The sequence below is a fragment of the Chelonoidis abingdonii genome, chromosome 11, assembly GCF_003597395.2.
Source record: "Chelonoidis abingdonii isolate Lonesome George chromosome 11, CheloAbing_2.0, whole genome shotgun sequence".
Classification (NCBI taxonomy): Eukaryota; Metazoa; Chordata; order Testudines; family Testudinidae; genus Chelonoidis; species Chelonoidis abingdonii.
In genome coordinates, this window is record NC_133779.1 from 50,089,331 (window position 1) to 50,103,203 (window position 13,873).

The 13,873-nt window shown below is 44.9% G+C and overlaps 1 protein-coding gene across 1 annotated transcript; it reads left to right on the top strand.

The window, feature by feature from the left end:
- Positions 1-2,600: 2,600 nt before the first annotated feature.
- LOC116830575 (immunoglobulin kappa light chain-like) lies at positions 2,601-13,657 on the top strand. The gene is made up of 7 exons (XM_075070477.1): positions 2,601-2,669; positions 3,064-3,110; positions 8,991-9,320; positions 10,121-10,432; positions 12,070-12,180; positions 12,581-12,627; positions 13,258-13,657. Exons 3-7 carry the CDS (start codon positions 9,104-9,106, stop codon positions 13,351-13,353), a joined length of 783 nt encoding a protein of 260 aa, XP_074926578.1. The 5' UTR covers positions 2,601-2,669; positions 3,064-3,110; positions 8,991-9,103; the 3' UTR covers positions 13,354-13,657.
- The last annotated feature ends 216 nt before the right edge of the window (positions 13,658-13,873 follow it).

The window sequence follows — 13,873 nt, forward strand, 5'->3', positions numbered from 1 at the left end:
ATATTCTGGATGTTTCCATTTATTCTCAATCATTATATACACTCCTGTGCCATTGAAATGCAGAGAAATTCTACAAGAAATACTGTACCCTCTGCAGAGTCTTTACTCCACCCCTCTAGCATCTATCACCACAGCACATCCTCCTGGGAGGCGTTCCTCACTGGACATAACCGAGACACTGTACCCAGTCACTGCAGCAGTGCACTGGGCATCAGCCTTTGGGCCAGTGTGTCAGGATTTTGTTCTACTTATTTATGAAAATGATCTTTGCCGAGTATCTGGTTTTATCTTCCTTAGGTAAAACTTCTGCATTAAGCTTTGGAATTGAGAAAACAGCCTCTTCAGTAGGAATATCTATGATATGTTTTCAAACTTTAGCTGTATTTTAAAGCAGGGTTTTTTTAGCATTTAGGCTGCAGAGCATAGATGTTATCAGATTAAATAATTTCTACTCCTGAGCTATCCAGTCCATCTGGGGCAGTTGGAAGCCTGACAGACATTGACTATAACAATATTTTATTTCTCCAGTGCTAGGAGGGCAGTTATTTCTGTACCAGACTCAGCGGATCCAGTTTGTGGAAGTTAATGACACCGCCAAGATCCACTGTTCTTCCACAGAAAACTTGAAAGGAGGAGAATTGAAGGTGTTTTGGTATTTGAGAAGAGAAGGTGAGACTCCCACGTGCATTAAGCGCTGTTGGGATGATCAAACTGTAAGTAAATTAGCTTGCAAACATGAGACGCACAGCTCCACACTGGAAATCAGCAACATCCAAAAGACTGAGTCTGGCATTTACTACTGTGCATATAAATACAGCAGCTACCTGATCTTTGGGAATGGAACCACACTGATTATTGGAGGTAAGGAACCATATAACTTGTTTAAGGAGACTAATAATTGATTGACAAAGCATATTTCATGTTCCCATGAAAATGTAAGAAGATATGATATCTATTGATGAATGGTGCAAAGGAAAGCTTGCTTTAAGCCAAACAGATCAGCTAAACATTAAATACTAAGGGTATAGAAGGGATATAATACACATACATTTTATAAGAAAAAATGTTAAAACTTGAAAGTGCTGCAAATAACTATTGAAGTTTCTCAGTGACTGTTCGGGGCATCCAGGAGGGGAATATCTCTAACTTAAGAGCCATGACTGCATGAAACTATATGTTGAGGTTGTAAAATGTTTATAAAATTTTTTAAATTGCACCCAATTTTCCACCTGGCTAATGCAGATACATATTGTGCTACATCCTAGTTAGTTGTTGTGTGATGATTTATTTTCTCCTTCTTCAATAGATGTGTTTCTTTGAATTAATGTCTTAGTGACAGTGTTGTTGTAGCCGTGTTGGTCTCAGGATATTAGAGGGACAAGGTGGGTGAGGTAACATCTTGTATGGGACCAGCTTCTGTTGCTGAGAGAGACAAACTTTTGAGCTGACACACAGCTCTGAGTAAATTCCCAGACCTGAAGAAGAGCTCTGTGGGAACTCAAAAGCTTGTCTCTCTAACCAGAGGAGTTGGTCCCATAGAAGATATTACCTCACCCACCTTCTTTTAGTGAAAGATTAACATCTTTAATGAGACTGCAGCTCATCTGACTATCACACTGAATTCTCCACCTCCTTCTGCTCAGACAGTTATACCAACAGCATCTGGGTGATGCTTCTGGTCCCATTTCCACGGGCCAGTCAAGTCACTGGGACAGCGAATCTGGCCTGTGTGATCCATGGAGTGTCCAGCCCAGTCCACATTTCCTGGAGTGTTTCTGGGGAGCTGCAGGAACAGGGACTGACACTCTCATTGAAAGCAAAAGATGGATCATCAACGCTCATAAATCACATCAGCGTCCCCATGGACACCTGGACCAGTGGGAAGGATTTCACCTGTGAAGTCAAATTCAACTCTTCTGGCACCAGTGTGAAGAAAAGTACCAGGTATCCTGCAGGTGAGTGATATGATATTTGAGGTTAAGGGAGACTGTGGTGTGAAATAGAGGTGACGTAGCCACAGTCAGAGCTCCTTCTGAGTAACTTTCCATCACAGAAAGTGGAATTATTATATGTCTTAGTTAGAATTTCTCTAGAGAATTCAGAGAAAGGTGAATTGAGACATGACAGGGACCACAAGACAAAGTAGCTCTGATCTCTAGGGCAGCTTTCATCCAGATTGTACATATGAATTCCTGTAAAGAGTTAAATGATAATAAATACCAGGAGTAAAGGGGAATTGAGAGGCATTTGAGAAGAGATGTTTTCCAGTGAGATACACAAAGTGATGGAGAGACAATGAGGTGAAGCAAGATCTACAGGGAGGATTTTGTAGGTGGCAGAAGGTGCAGAGAAGATTCTGATTACAGGAGAATAGAATTCGCCTATGGGAAAGGGGGCAACACAGAAGGTGAAAGGTGCTGAAGGCTCCGGTAGCCTCACTCCTCAGGGGTTAAGGCCTGTGGTGAAATGGGGATTAGGAGGAAAGAGCTGGATGTGGTGGCAACACGACCCACTTTACTCGAGTCAGCGACTTGTCTGTTTTTTAGCTTCCTCCACAGCCTTTGCCAGGGAGTGCTCACATTACATCGTACTCCTTGCAGCTGGTGCTGGTCTGCTGCTGCTGGTGGTGTCTCTGAGTCTCATTTGGATCCTCTGCCCTTCCACACTAGGTAAGAAACACAGTCCAGCCCAGACACTTTCCCACAGAGAGAAATCCTACTCCCCTGCTTGTAACTGTCCCGTCCAACACATGAACATGCTGCAAATGTCACAGCTACCAGATCTCAGAATGTTTGTTTTCTGTATCTTCAATTTCCTGTATCTGGAGAATGGCTTTGTTCTCTGTGACAAAGGGAGCGATGTAGAAAGGCTTCTACTGCCCATGGCCGACGCACCTTGTCTATAGTTCACAAAAAGCAGTAGCCTTTCTGATGAGCCTCTCTCCATGTGCCATGCATGGTGGTGCCCTGCGCATCCACAGCTTGGATGCACTGTTAGTCAATGAACTACAGGTTGGGGAGTGACTGTTGAGAAGGAACTTTTACTGTTGTCTTTTTGTTCCAGGATTCCAGCCCAGGATCTCAGCACCCTCAGCTTCCGAGGAGCACCAGGTACAGCTTTTGGCAAACTATCTCTGTCTAAATCAATGTGTCTCAGGCATTTCTTATCAATCAACTTCATACATTTGGCACTTACACTGATTGATCTGGAAGGAGGAGGTGAAAGTGAGGTCTATCTGTTGGATTAACAGGAAGGGAGGATGGATTCTTACTGTGAGCTTTGATACTAGCCTACTGATAGTCACTTACTGCTCTGTGACTCAGTTTCCCTGTATGTAAACAGTGGCTAACTAGACTCATGTGCAAGGATGATGGGAAGTTTGAAGTTTTATTGGTTCTGACTGTGCCCTTTACAGGGTTTTTGTGCGGCACTGGGAACATTTTTGGCACTTAAAAGATAAAGAGTTATAACAAATTATATTTGAAGATTTTCCAGTGACAGATGCTGTGGCCCTGATCCAAAGTTCAGTGACCTCAATAGGAAACTGTCCATTTGTATGGGGTTTGGATCTGGCAAAATATTATCAACAGGTGAGTTCTTAAAGCCAGAATCCAGTTTCTGATAACATCCACAGTTTAAAGGACAAGCAGGAGAATCAGAGATGAGAGGGGATTTTTCATCATGCTAACGCTAAACAAACTTGGAGCTTCAGTTCTGTCTCAGCCTGTGTCCCTTCATTTTACAAGGAGTGGGCTCATTTTACTATTTGTCACCAAACAGGGTGGAATATTATACGCTCATTTGGATTTTGATTCGCGGAATCGCAACGGGCGCACGATGCAGCGATCGGCCAGAGGGAAACATCTAAAACCCTGAATTGTCTGTGAGGGGTATCCACATGTGGGAATTGTTGGCTGGTTCTCTGCTGATCGGACGTAGCAGCTGGGAAAAGGCTCTGTCCGTCTGCCACCTTTCTTTTTGTATTTTCTCCACGTCTCTGTTTAGAATATAAAGGTCAGATGATCCCCACAGAGTCCAGCCTCATGAGGTGGGAAATCTCCTTTTGGGATATAAAGGCATCGTGGTGTAGATGACTTTACACATCAGTTGTACTAGGTTGGAAGCTCTTTGGTGCAGGGACTGTCTCTTTGTTCTGTGTTTGTGCAGCGCCTAGCACAGAGGCGCTCTGGTCCATAACCAGGGCTCCTAGGTGCTAAGGTAACACAATCATCATCATCCTCCCCCACGTGCTGAGGGATCTAGACTCAGCTGAACAGCTGCAGGTTCCCTGCACAGAGTGAGGCCGGATGGCAGGAGCCTGCAGAGGGGATGTGCAGCCCCTGTATTCGCCACAGCTCCCAGCTCCCCTGATCCTCAGCAGGCAAATGCTCCCTTTGTAACATTACATGGACATGCAATGGGATTGTGAAGGGGAAGGATGGAAGTGGGAGGGGCCGGGAGGGATAAGACTCTCTCCCCAGGCCAGGGCTGGAGCTGCTACTCCAGTGTTTCTTCTACAGCAGTGTTCCTCAATGACCAGGCCATGGACCAGTGCCGGTCCTTGAGATCTCCGTGACACAGTTTAGGAAGGCAGCAAGCCGGTCCCTGGTATCAGAAAGGTTGAGAAATGCTGGTGTAGAGGCCGCTTCTTTCCCATGGGCGAACTGTCATTCTATATATCACTCATTAAAACAGACGGCATCCCCACTAGTGATTTGTGTCTGTTGCCTTTTTTACCTGTTCCATGCATCAAGCTCAGCTTATTATGTAATAAGAAAGGTGACCTCTTAAATTCTTTGGGTCAGATTCTGCTCTGGTTTGGAGCAGTGTAAATCTGAGGGAGCTCTGTTGCAGTCAATGGAGTTATTATGGATTTACTCCGGCGACTTAGCATCTGTGTTTCTTTGATGGATGATACAACAAATGTGCTACACCTCACTTGTTAGACACACATCTCCACATATGATAAGGACTCTTTTAAAGAGGATATTTGTTCTTCATGTCCACAAGAAGTAATGGGCTTAATCTGCAACAGGGAAGATTTAGGGTAGTGTGATACAACATGGCCAGAGGGCAACATAAGAGTGTTAGTAGGGGGCCTTATTCCCTGCCAAGGGAGGAAGGTTTGCTTTAGATTAACTAGAACAGCTGTGGCCAATTAGAGCACCTGACTCCAATTAGAGCACCTGACTCCAATTAGAGCACCTGACTCCAGTCAGGGGATATAAACCCCTGCTTCAGTCAGACAGGGGGTGGTAGTTGAAGGAGAAAGGTTGGATTGGAGCAGAGTGCAGATTGCAGAAGAGAAGAGTTTGTCCAGAGAGAAATAGAAGGTTTGGAGGAGTGCTGCGGTGGATTGGGAAGCCCAACAGAAACCCTAGGTAAGGGGCACCAGGCTTGTATAGAAGAGAGGCGAGAAGCCCTTCACAAGCTGACGGGTATGAGAGGGAAGTAACCCAGGGGAAGAAACCGCTAGTCAAGTGGTTCACCACAACCCCAGGGCCCCTGGGTTGGGACCTGGAGTAGAGGGCGGGCCCAGGTCCCTCCCTCTCCACTCCCCTCCTCCAAGGACACTAGGGGAGTGATTAAGAACTGGTTCAGAGGCAAGCAATATTGCTCTGAACCTACCCCAGAGAAGAGAAAGCGCGAGACCCAGAGAACAATACCGGCAATTTGCCACAGTAGATATTTGGAAAAAGTTTCTAACTCTAAGGGTACTTCAGCTCTGGAACTGGCTTCCAAGGGAATCTCCATCACTGGAGGTTTTGAAGAGCAGGTTGAACAAACACGTGTGAGGGATGATGCAGGTTTACTCGTCCAGACCCCTGTGCTGAAGCAGAACCTGGATGACTTTTCAAGGTTCCTTCCAGTCCGACATGTCTATGATTCTCTGAGTGCCAATAAAAATTGAATGACTAAGGGCCTGAATCTGATCTCAGGTTAGTGAACCCAACAGGGCTGAAGGGGGTCCCAGATTTCCGTTGAGCTTCCAAACTGAGGTCATGAGTAGATGGTGACTTGAAATCACTGAGGATGCTTTCAGCAGGACGAGAGCAGCTGGCTCTGGTTCCTTGGCCAATGTCCTATGTGCATAATTACTAGAGCTGGTCAGGTCTTTAGAAGGAACATTTCTTTGTCGGAAAATGCCCATTGGTTGAAATGAAGGGTTTTTTTTCCATGGGAAAAGGGTCAGTTTTGATGATTTTTTGACATGTATAAAAAGTTGAAAAATTCCTGTTCTCCAGTTCAAAATGACGTATTGCTGAGAAGTGTAAGCTAATTATATTTGAAACTTAACATGGTCAAAATTTTATATCATCAAAATTGAAAGGAAACATTTCAAAAATATTAACAAAAATACTTCCTTTCACACAATCCGAAAATGATTTTTGGTTCTAGGAAAATTTTTGAGATTTTAACTTTTCATCCAGTTTGAGATGGGAAAATTTTTCGATATCTTGAAAATTTTCGTGCGATGGGAAATTTTCTGCCCCAGCCTGGTAATTACATGAGTGTAAAATTGCTCCTGTAGCTGCAGTTGGCTACATTGAGCCTTTTCACTTCCTGCCCTAAGGGTCTGTGCAGTGCTGCTGTGGGGCTGTCAGACAGCTGCCCCGCTCTACCCCCACCATGCATGAAGGGATTTCTATAAGGGCCCAATCCTGCAAGGTGCTGAGGCACCTGCTGTGACATGCTGAGCACATGCCACACTCTGCAAAGTCAAGGGGAGTGGTGGGTGCTCAGCTGCTGTTAGGATCAGCACCTACCTTCAGTTCCTTAGAGCACATTGTAAAGCATTGCGCTGGGATCCCTACAGCAGTAAATAGGGCTTTGTGCCATTGTCAGTCAGTGTTACTGGGAGGCTTATAACAGGCCCTTACAGGAACTGAGCTGCGGAGACATTGTACTCGAATAGCGTTATGATTTCTGTGGACTTATCTGTACGACCTGACAACAGTCAGCTCCTTAAAAGTGAGCCTGGGCACCTGATTCTCATTAGCCCTAAGTCCCTTTCCATCATGGTAATGCCCAGGGGCCTGGAAGTGGGTGTGACGTGAGTTTAATTTCTGCTTCTCTTTACATTGGTGCAAAAGGGAAGCTGTGTCACTGTGAGTAATGTCCTTGGGCTAGAAATCAGGCAGAATCTTGGCCAGTCCAGTTACCTTCGTCAGCCAAACTCCTGCTTCTATTTAATATTTCTTCAGGGAGGGACTGCAGGATTTAGCCCAGGTAGCTCCACACCCATGAGGGAGGGAGGGAGGGGAAGGAAGGAAGATGGTCCCCAGCATTAGAAAGCTGCCGGGAAGGAGTTTGTGACATATCGATCCCCACTTTGCCAGGGAAGCTGCAGCCAGTCCGTGCAGCCTCACAAGTGGGGTTGAGGCTAAGGAGAGCTGGCCAAGTCACCTAGGGAACCTGGTCTTTTCTGAGCCAATCGCTCTAATCACTAGCCCACATTGCCCTCTATTGTCAGCTGTTTCAGAAAGGTCACTGACAGATGCACTTTTCTTCTCTCTTCCTGCTTTGTGCAGCCAAAGGCAGCTTTCTAACCAGCCCCATTCCACTCATTTTTAGCCAGTTTATTGACAGATCCAAAGGGAGACAGGGGAGGTGCTTAACTTCCACCGACTTCAGTAGGAGTGAGGCCCCTAACCCTCTTAGCTATGGTTGAAAATCTCACCAGGCACCTCTCTGCATTTATAGACACTGAAATATTATCTGGCCCTAAGTCAGTTTTTAAAATGGGACTTGGACTCTTTTGAAAAGTGTATAACTTATTGTCTTATTTCTCAGACATGTCAGAGCTTTCAGTTTGATGACTTAAAGTGCTATTAATGTCCTCCAAGATGAGAGTCCAAATGATTGTTACAGGCAAATTTTGTAGCACCAAGAAATACAGTACAACAGTGGATCGAACATGGAAAGCCAGGGAGAGATTTAGCTTGGGATTGTCAAAAGAACTATGTGATTTAGGAGCATTATCCTTTGAAAGTCAATGAGGGGATTTGAGAGCTGCTTTCAACTACCTGAAAGGGGGTTCCAAAGAGGATGGCTCTAGACTGTTCTCAGTGGTAGCAGATGACAGAACAAGGACTAATGGTCTCAAGTTGCAGTGGGGGAGGTTTAGATATTAGGATATTGGATATTAGGTTGGTTTGGATAGTAGCAAAAACGTTTTCACTAGGAGGGTGGTAAAGCATTGGAATGGGTTACATAGGGAGGTGGTGGAATCTCCTTCCCTAGAGGTTTTTAAGGTCAGGCTTGAAAAAGCCCTGGCTGGGATGATTTAGTTGGGGATTGGTCCTGCTTTGAGCAGGGGGTTGGACTAGATGACCTCCTGAGGTAACTTCCAACCTGATATTCTCAGATTCTAATGGGACTTGTGCTTCCAAGTGATGTGGATTTTTTATATACATCATTTGTGCTCTGGATGGCTAAATTTTTTTCTAAATCATTGCAGTACACCTCTGTGCCATTGAAATGCAGAGAAATTCTACAAGAAATGCTGCAACCCCTGTAGATTCTTTACCACGCCCCTCTAGTATCTATCACCACAGCACATGCTCCTGGGAGGCGTTCCTCACTGGAAGTGACTGAGACACTGAATCCAGTCACTGCAGCAGTGCACTAGGCATCAGTCCTTGGTCTACTGAGTCAGGATTTTGTCCTAATCTTTTTAAGAAAATGATCTTTGCTGAGTATCTGGTTTTATCTTCTTTAGGTAAAACTTCTGCATTAAACTCTGGAATTGGGAAAGCAGCCTCTTCAGTAGCACACCAGTGTTAAATATCTATGATATGTTCGGAAACTTTTGCTGGCTCTTAATTGCATTTCTGATTACTTATACAAAGTTAGAGCAACTTTTTTAGCATTTTGGATGCAGAGAACAAATATCAGATTAAGTAATTTCTATTGCTGAGCTATCCAGTCCATCTGGGGCAGTTAGAGACCTGATGGACACTGACTATAACGATATTTTATTTCTCCAGTGCTAGGAGTGCAGTTATTTCTGCACCAGACTCAGCAGATCCAGTTTGTTGAAGTTAATGACACCGCAAAGATCCACTGTTCTTCCAAAGAAAACCTGGAAGGAAGAAGTAGCATGTTTTGGTATTTGAGAAGAGAAGGTGAGAAACCCACCTGCATTAAGCGCTGTTTGGATGATCAAAATGTAAGTAAATTTACTTGCAAACACAAGACACACAGCTCGACGCTGGAAATTAGCAATGTCCAAAAGACTGAGTCTGGCGTTTACTATTGTGCATATATAGACAGCAGCTACCTGATCTTCGGGAATGGATCTGCGCTGATTGTTGGAGGTAAGGAACCATAGCTTGTTTAAGGAGACTAATGACTGATTGGCAGATCATATTTCAAGTTCTCAATAAAGTTATAACAAGATACCATAGCTATTGATGAATAGTTCAAAGGAAAGCGTGCTTTAAGCCAAACAGGTCAGCTAAACATTAAATGCTATAGGTGCAGAAGGAAAATAACATTTATTGTTATCAAATATACCTATAAAAATTGGAAGTACCAAAAATAAACTATTGAAGTTTCTCTGTGACTGTTCCAGGCACCCAGATAGGGAATATGTCTAACCTAAGAGTTATGTTTTCATGAAATAATATTTTGAGTTAATTAAAAGCTTACAAAATTTATAAAATTGTAGTGCAGCTACGTTTGCGCTACGTTTGCGCTATGTCCTAGTTAGTGGCTGTGTGGTGATTTAATATTTCTTTCTTCAATACATTTGTTCCTTTGTATTAATGTCTTAGTGACAGATATGCTGTATTGTATTAGCTGTGTTGGTCCCAGGATATTAGAGAGACAAGGTGGGTGATGTAATATCTTTTATTGGACCAGCTTTGGTTGGTGAGAGAGACAAGCTTTCCAGCTGACACAGACACTCTGGGAAATGACATTCTGAATACGTTTCCCAGACCTGAAGAAGAGCTCTGTGGAAGCTTGAAAGTTTGTGTCTTTCACCAACAGAAGTTGGTCCAATGAAAGATTTTACCTCACCCACCTTGTCTCTCTGAGTGAAAGATTAACATCTTTAATCAGACTGCAGCTTATTTGATGATCCCACTGAAATATCACACCTCCTTCTGCTCAGACAGTTATACCAACAGCAGCTGGGTGATGCTTTTGGTCCCATTTCCACATGACAGTCAAGTCACTGAGACAGCAAATCTGGCTTGTGTGATCCATGGAGTGTCCAGCCCAGTCCACATTTCCTGGAGTGTTTCTGGGGAGCTGCAGGAACAGGGGCTGACGCGCTCACTGAAAGCAAAGGATGGATCTTTAATGCTCATAAATCACATCAGCGTCCCCATGGACACCTGGACCAGTGGGAAGAATTTCACCTGTGAAGTCAAATTCAACTCTTCTGGCACCAGTGTGAAGAAAAGTACCAGGTATCCTGCAGGTGAGTGATATAATATTTGACATTAAGGGAGACTCGGGTATGAAATGGGGGTGAAGTGGCCACAGTCAGAGCTGCTTAAACATAACTTTCCATCACAGAAAGCTGGAATATTATATGTCTTAGTTAAAATTTCTTTAGAGAATTTGGGGAAAAGTCACATGAGATATACAGGGATCACAAGACAATGTAGCTTTGATCTCTGCTGCAGCTTTCACCCAGATTATACATATGAATCCCTGTAAAGAACTAAATAATAATAAATACCAGGAGTAAAGGGGAATTAAGAGGCATTTGTGATGAGAGATGTTTTCCAGTGAGATGCACAAAGCAATGGAGAGACAATGAGGTGAGGAGAGATCTAGAGGGAGGATTTTGTAGATGGCAGAAGGTGCAGAGAAGATTCTGATTACAGGGGAAAGAATTCACCTGAGGGAAATGGGGCAACACAGAAGGTGGAAGGGGCTGAAGGCTCCAGTAGCCTCAGTCCTCGGGGCTTAAGGCCTGTGGTGAAGTGGGGATCAGGTGGGGAGACTGGATTGGTGACATCACGACTCTTGGCTGAGTCAGCAACTAGGGTACGTCTACACTGCACGATTATTTCGAATTAGCTTAAACCGATATTACAAACAGATCTAATAAAACGGTTTAGCGCGTCCACAGTGGGATCCGAAATCGATTGTTTGCGTCCATGGTCCAAGCTTACCATCGATTTCAGGAGCGGTGCACTGTGGGTAGCTGTTCCTCAGCTATCCATAGCTCCCATTCGTGTTGAGAGCACAGTGCCTGATGGGGCAGAAAACACTGCCCGGGTGGTCTGGGACAGCCTCACCCTCCCTTTGTGAAGGCAGCAGACAACCCTTTGGCGCCTTTTCGCGGAGTGCATGAGCAAACGCCAAGCACAGCAATCTTTCCCTTTTTTTCACGTGGTGGTGGGGAAAAAATGAGGAGCTGTTCCTGAACCACGCCAGACACTGGTTTGAACTACAGACAATGGGAGCTCAGCCAAGAATGCAAATATTTTCAGAGACTGCGTGGACTGTGGATAGCTGGAGTCCTCAGTACCCTCCCTCCTTCATAGCGCCATTGAGTCTCTGGCTTCCCGTTACGCTTGTCACACAGCGCTGTGTATCCTGGAGTTTTTTATTCAAACGCTTGGCATTTCGTGTTCTGTAACGGAGCTGGAACAACAGATTTGTCTCCCATACAGCGATCAGACCTAGATCTCCGTATGTCTATGCTGGAGCTCTCGATTTCAAACGAATCGCCAGCCGTGCTGATCAGAGCCCACGCTGGGCAAGCAGGAAATGTAATTCAAAAGTTCGCGGGTTTCCTGTTTACCTGCCCGCTGCATCCGAGTTCAGATTCTGTCCAGAGCGGTCAGTGCTGCACTCTGGATGCCGCCGGAGGCATAACGTCGATTTCCATCCACATGAACCTAATCCGAGTTAACTATCGAATATTACGCTACGCTCTTGGGAGGAGTTCCGAAATCGATTTAAGGAGCCGTTTAACTCGATATTAATGACGACGTCGTCTGAACGGATACAGCGTTAAATCGGTATATCGGCCATTAAACCGATTTAAAGTCGCAGTGTAGACCTGGCCTTACTTGTGTCTGTTTTTAGCTTCCTCCACAGCCCCTGCTAGCGATTGCTCACATTACATTGTGCCCCTTGCAGCTGTAGCTGGTCTGCTGTTGCTGGTGGTGTCTCTGAGTCTCATCTGGACCCTCTGCCCTTCCACACTAGGTAAGAAACACAGCCCAGCCCAGACACTCTCCTGTAGAGAGAAATCCTACTCCCCTGCTTGTAACTGTCTCATTAAACACATGAACATGCTGCAAATGTCACAACTGCCAGCACTGATCTCAGAATATTTGTTTTCTGAAACTTGAATTTCCTGTGTCAGGAGAACGGCTTTTTCTCCGTGACAAAGGGAGCGATGTAGAAAGGCTTCTACTGCCCATGGCCCACGCACCTTGTCTATAGTTCACAAAGAGCAGTAGCCTTTCTGATGAGCCCCTCTCCATGTGCCATGCAGGGTGGTGCCCTGCGCACCCACAGCTTGGATGCACCATTAGTCAATGAACTACAGCCGAGGGAGTGACTGTTGAGGAGGAACTTTTACTCTTGTTTTTGTTTGTTCCAGGACTTAAGCCCAGGATCTCAGCACCCCCAGTTTCAGAGGAGAACCAGGTACGGCTCTTTGCAAACTATCTCTGTCTAAATCAATGTGGCTGTCTCAGGCATTTCTAATGCATAGATTAACTTCATATATTTAGTAATTAAACTGGTTGTTGGAGTAACAGGAAGGGAGGATGGATTCTTACTGTGAGCTTTGATACTAACTTACTGATAGTCTCTTACTGCTCTGTGACTCAGTTTCCCTGTATGTAAACAGTGGATAACTAGACTTACCGTGCAAGGATGATGAGAAGTTTGAAGTTTTATTGGTTCTGACTGTGCTCTTTACAGGGTTTTTGTGTGGCACTGGGAACATTTTTGGCACTTAAAAGGTAAAGAGTTATAACAAATTACATTTCAAGATTTTCCAGTGACAGATGCTGTGGCACTGATCCAAAGCTCAGTGAGGCCTCAATAGGACACTGTCCATTTATATGGGGTTTAGATCTGGCAAAATGTTGTCAGTAGCTGAGTTCTTAAGTTGAGAATCCAGCCCTGGTTTCCATTCTGATTACTCGCACCGTTAATAAGATAAACAGGAGAATCAGAGATGAGAGGGGATTTTTCATCAGGCTAAACTCACATGGATGTTCAGTTCTGTCTCAGCTTGTCTCTTCTATTTTACTAATTGTCACCAAACAGGGTGGAATCTTATACGCTCATCTGGATTTTGATTCGCGGAATCACAACAAGAGCACAATGCAGCGACCGGCCAGAGGGAAACATCTAAAACCCTGACCTATCTAGTGCAGGGGAATCCACATGTGGGAACTGATGGCTGGTTCTCTGCTGATCGGACATAGCAGCTGGAAGAAGGCTCTCTCTGTCTCCGTCTCCTTTCTTTTTTATTTTCTCCCCTTGTCTGTTTAGAATAAAAAGCTCAGAAGATCCCCAAAAGGCCCAGCCTCATCACATTGGGAAATCTCCTTTTGGGATATAAAGGCATCAGGGTGTAGGTGACTTTACGCATCACGTGTGTACTAGATTGGAAGCTCTTTGGTGCAGAGACTGTCTTTGTTCTGTGTTTGTGCAGTGCCTAGCACAATGGGTGCTACAGTAACACAATAATTGTCGTCATCATCCACCCATCTGCAGAGGGACCCGGACACAGCTGAACGGCTGCAGCTTCCCTGCACAGAGTGAGGCCGGATGGCAGGAGTCTGCAGAGGGGACGTGCAGCCCCTGTAGATGCCACAGCTCCCAACTCCCCTGATCCTCAGCAGGCTCATGCTCCCTTTGCAGTAAGGTAATACGGATG

Bases quoted from the DNA above. Each gene is read 5' to 3' on its own strand.
- LOC116830575 (XM_075070477.1), top strand. From the start codon at position 9,104: ATGTTTTGGTATTTGAGAAGAGAAGGTGAGAAACCCACCTGCATTAAG. The intron at 9,321-10,120 runs GTAAGGAACCAT...CCTTCTGCTCAG, and splicing joins ATCTGCGCTGATTGTTGGAG to ACAGTTATACCAACAGCAGC. The intron at 12,181-12,580 runs GTAAGAAACACA...TGTTTGTTCCAG, and splicing joins CCTCTGCCCTTCCACACTAG to GACTTAAGCCCAGGATCTCA.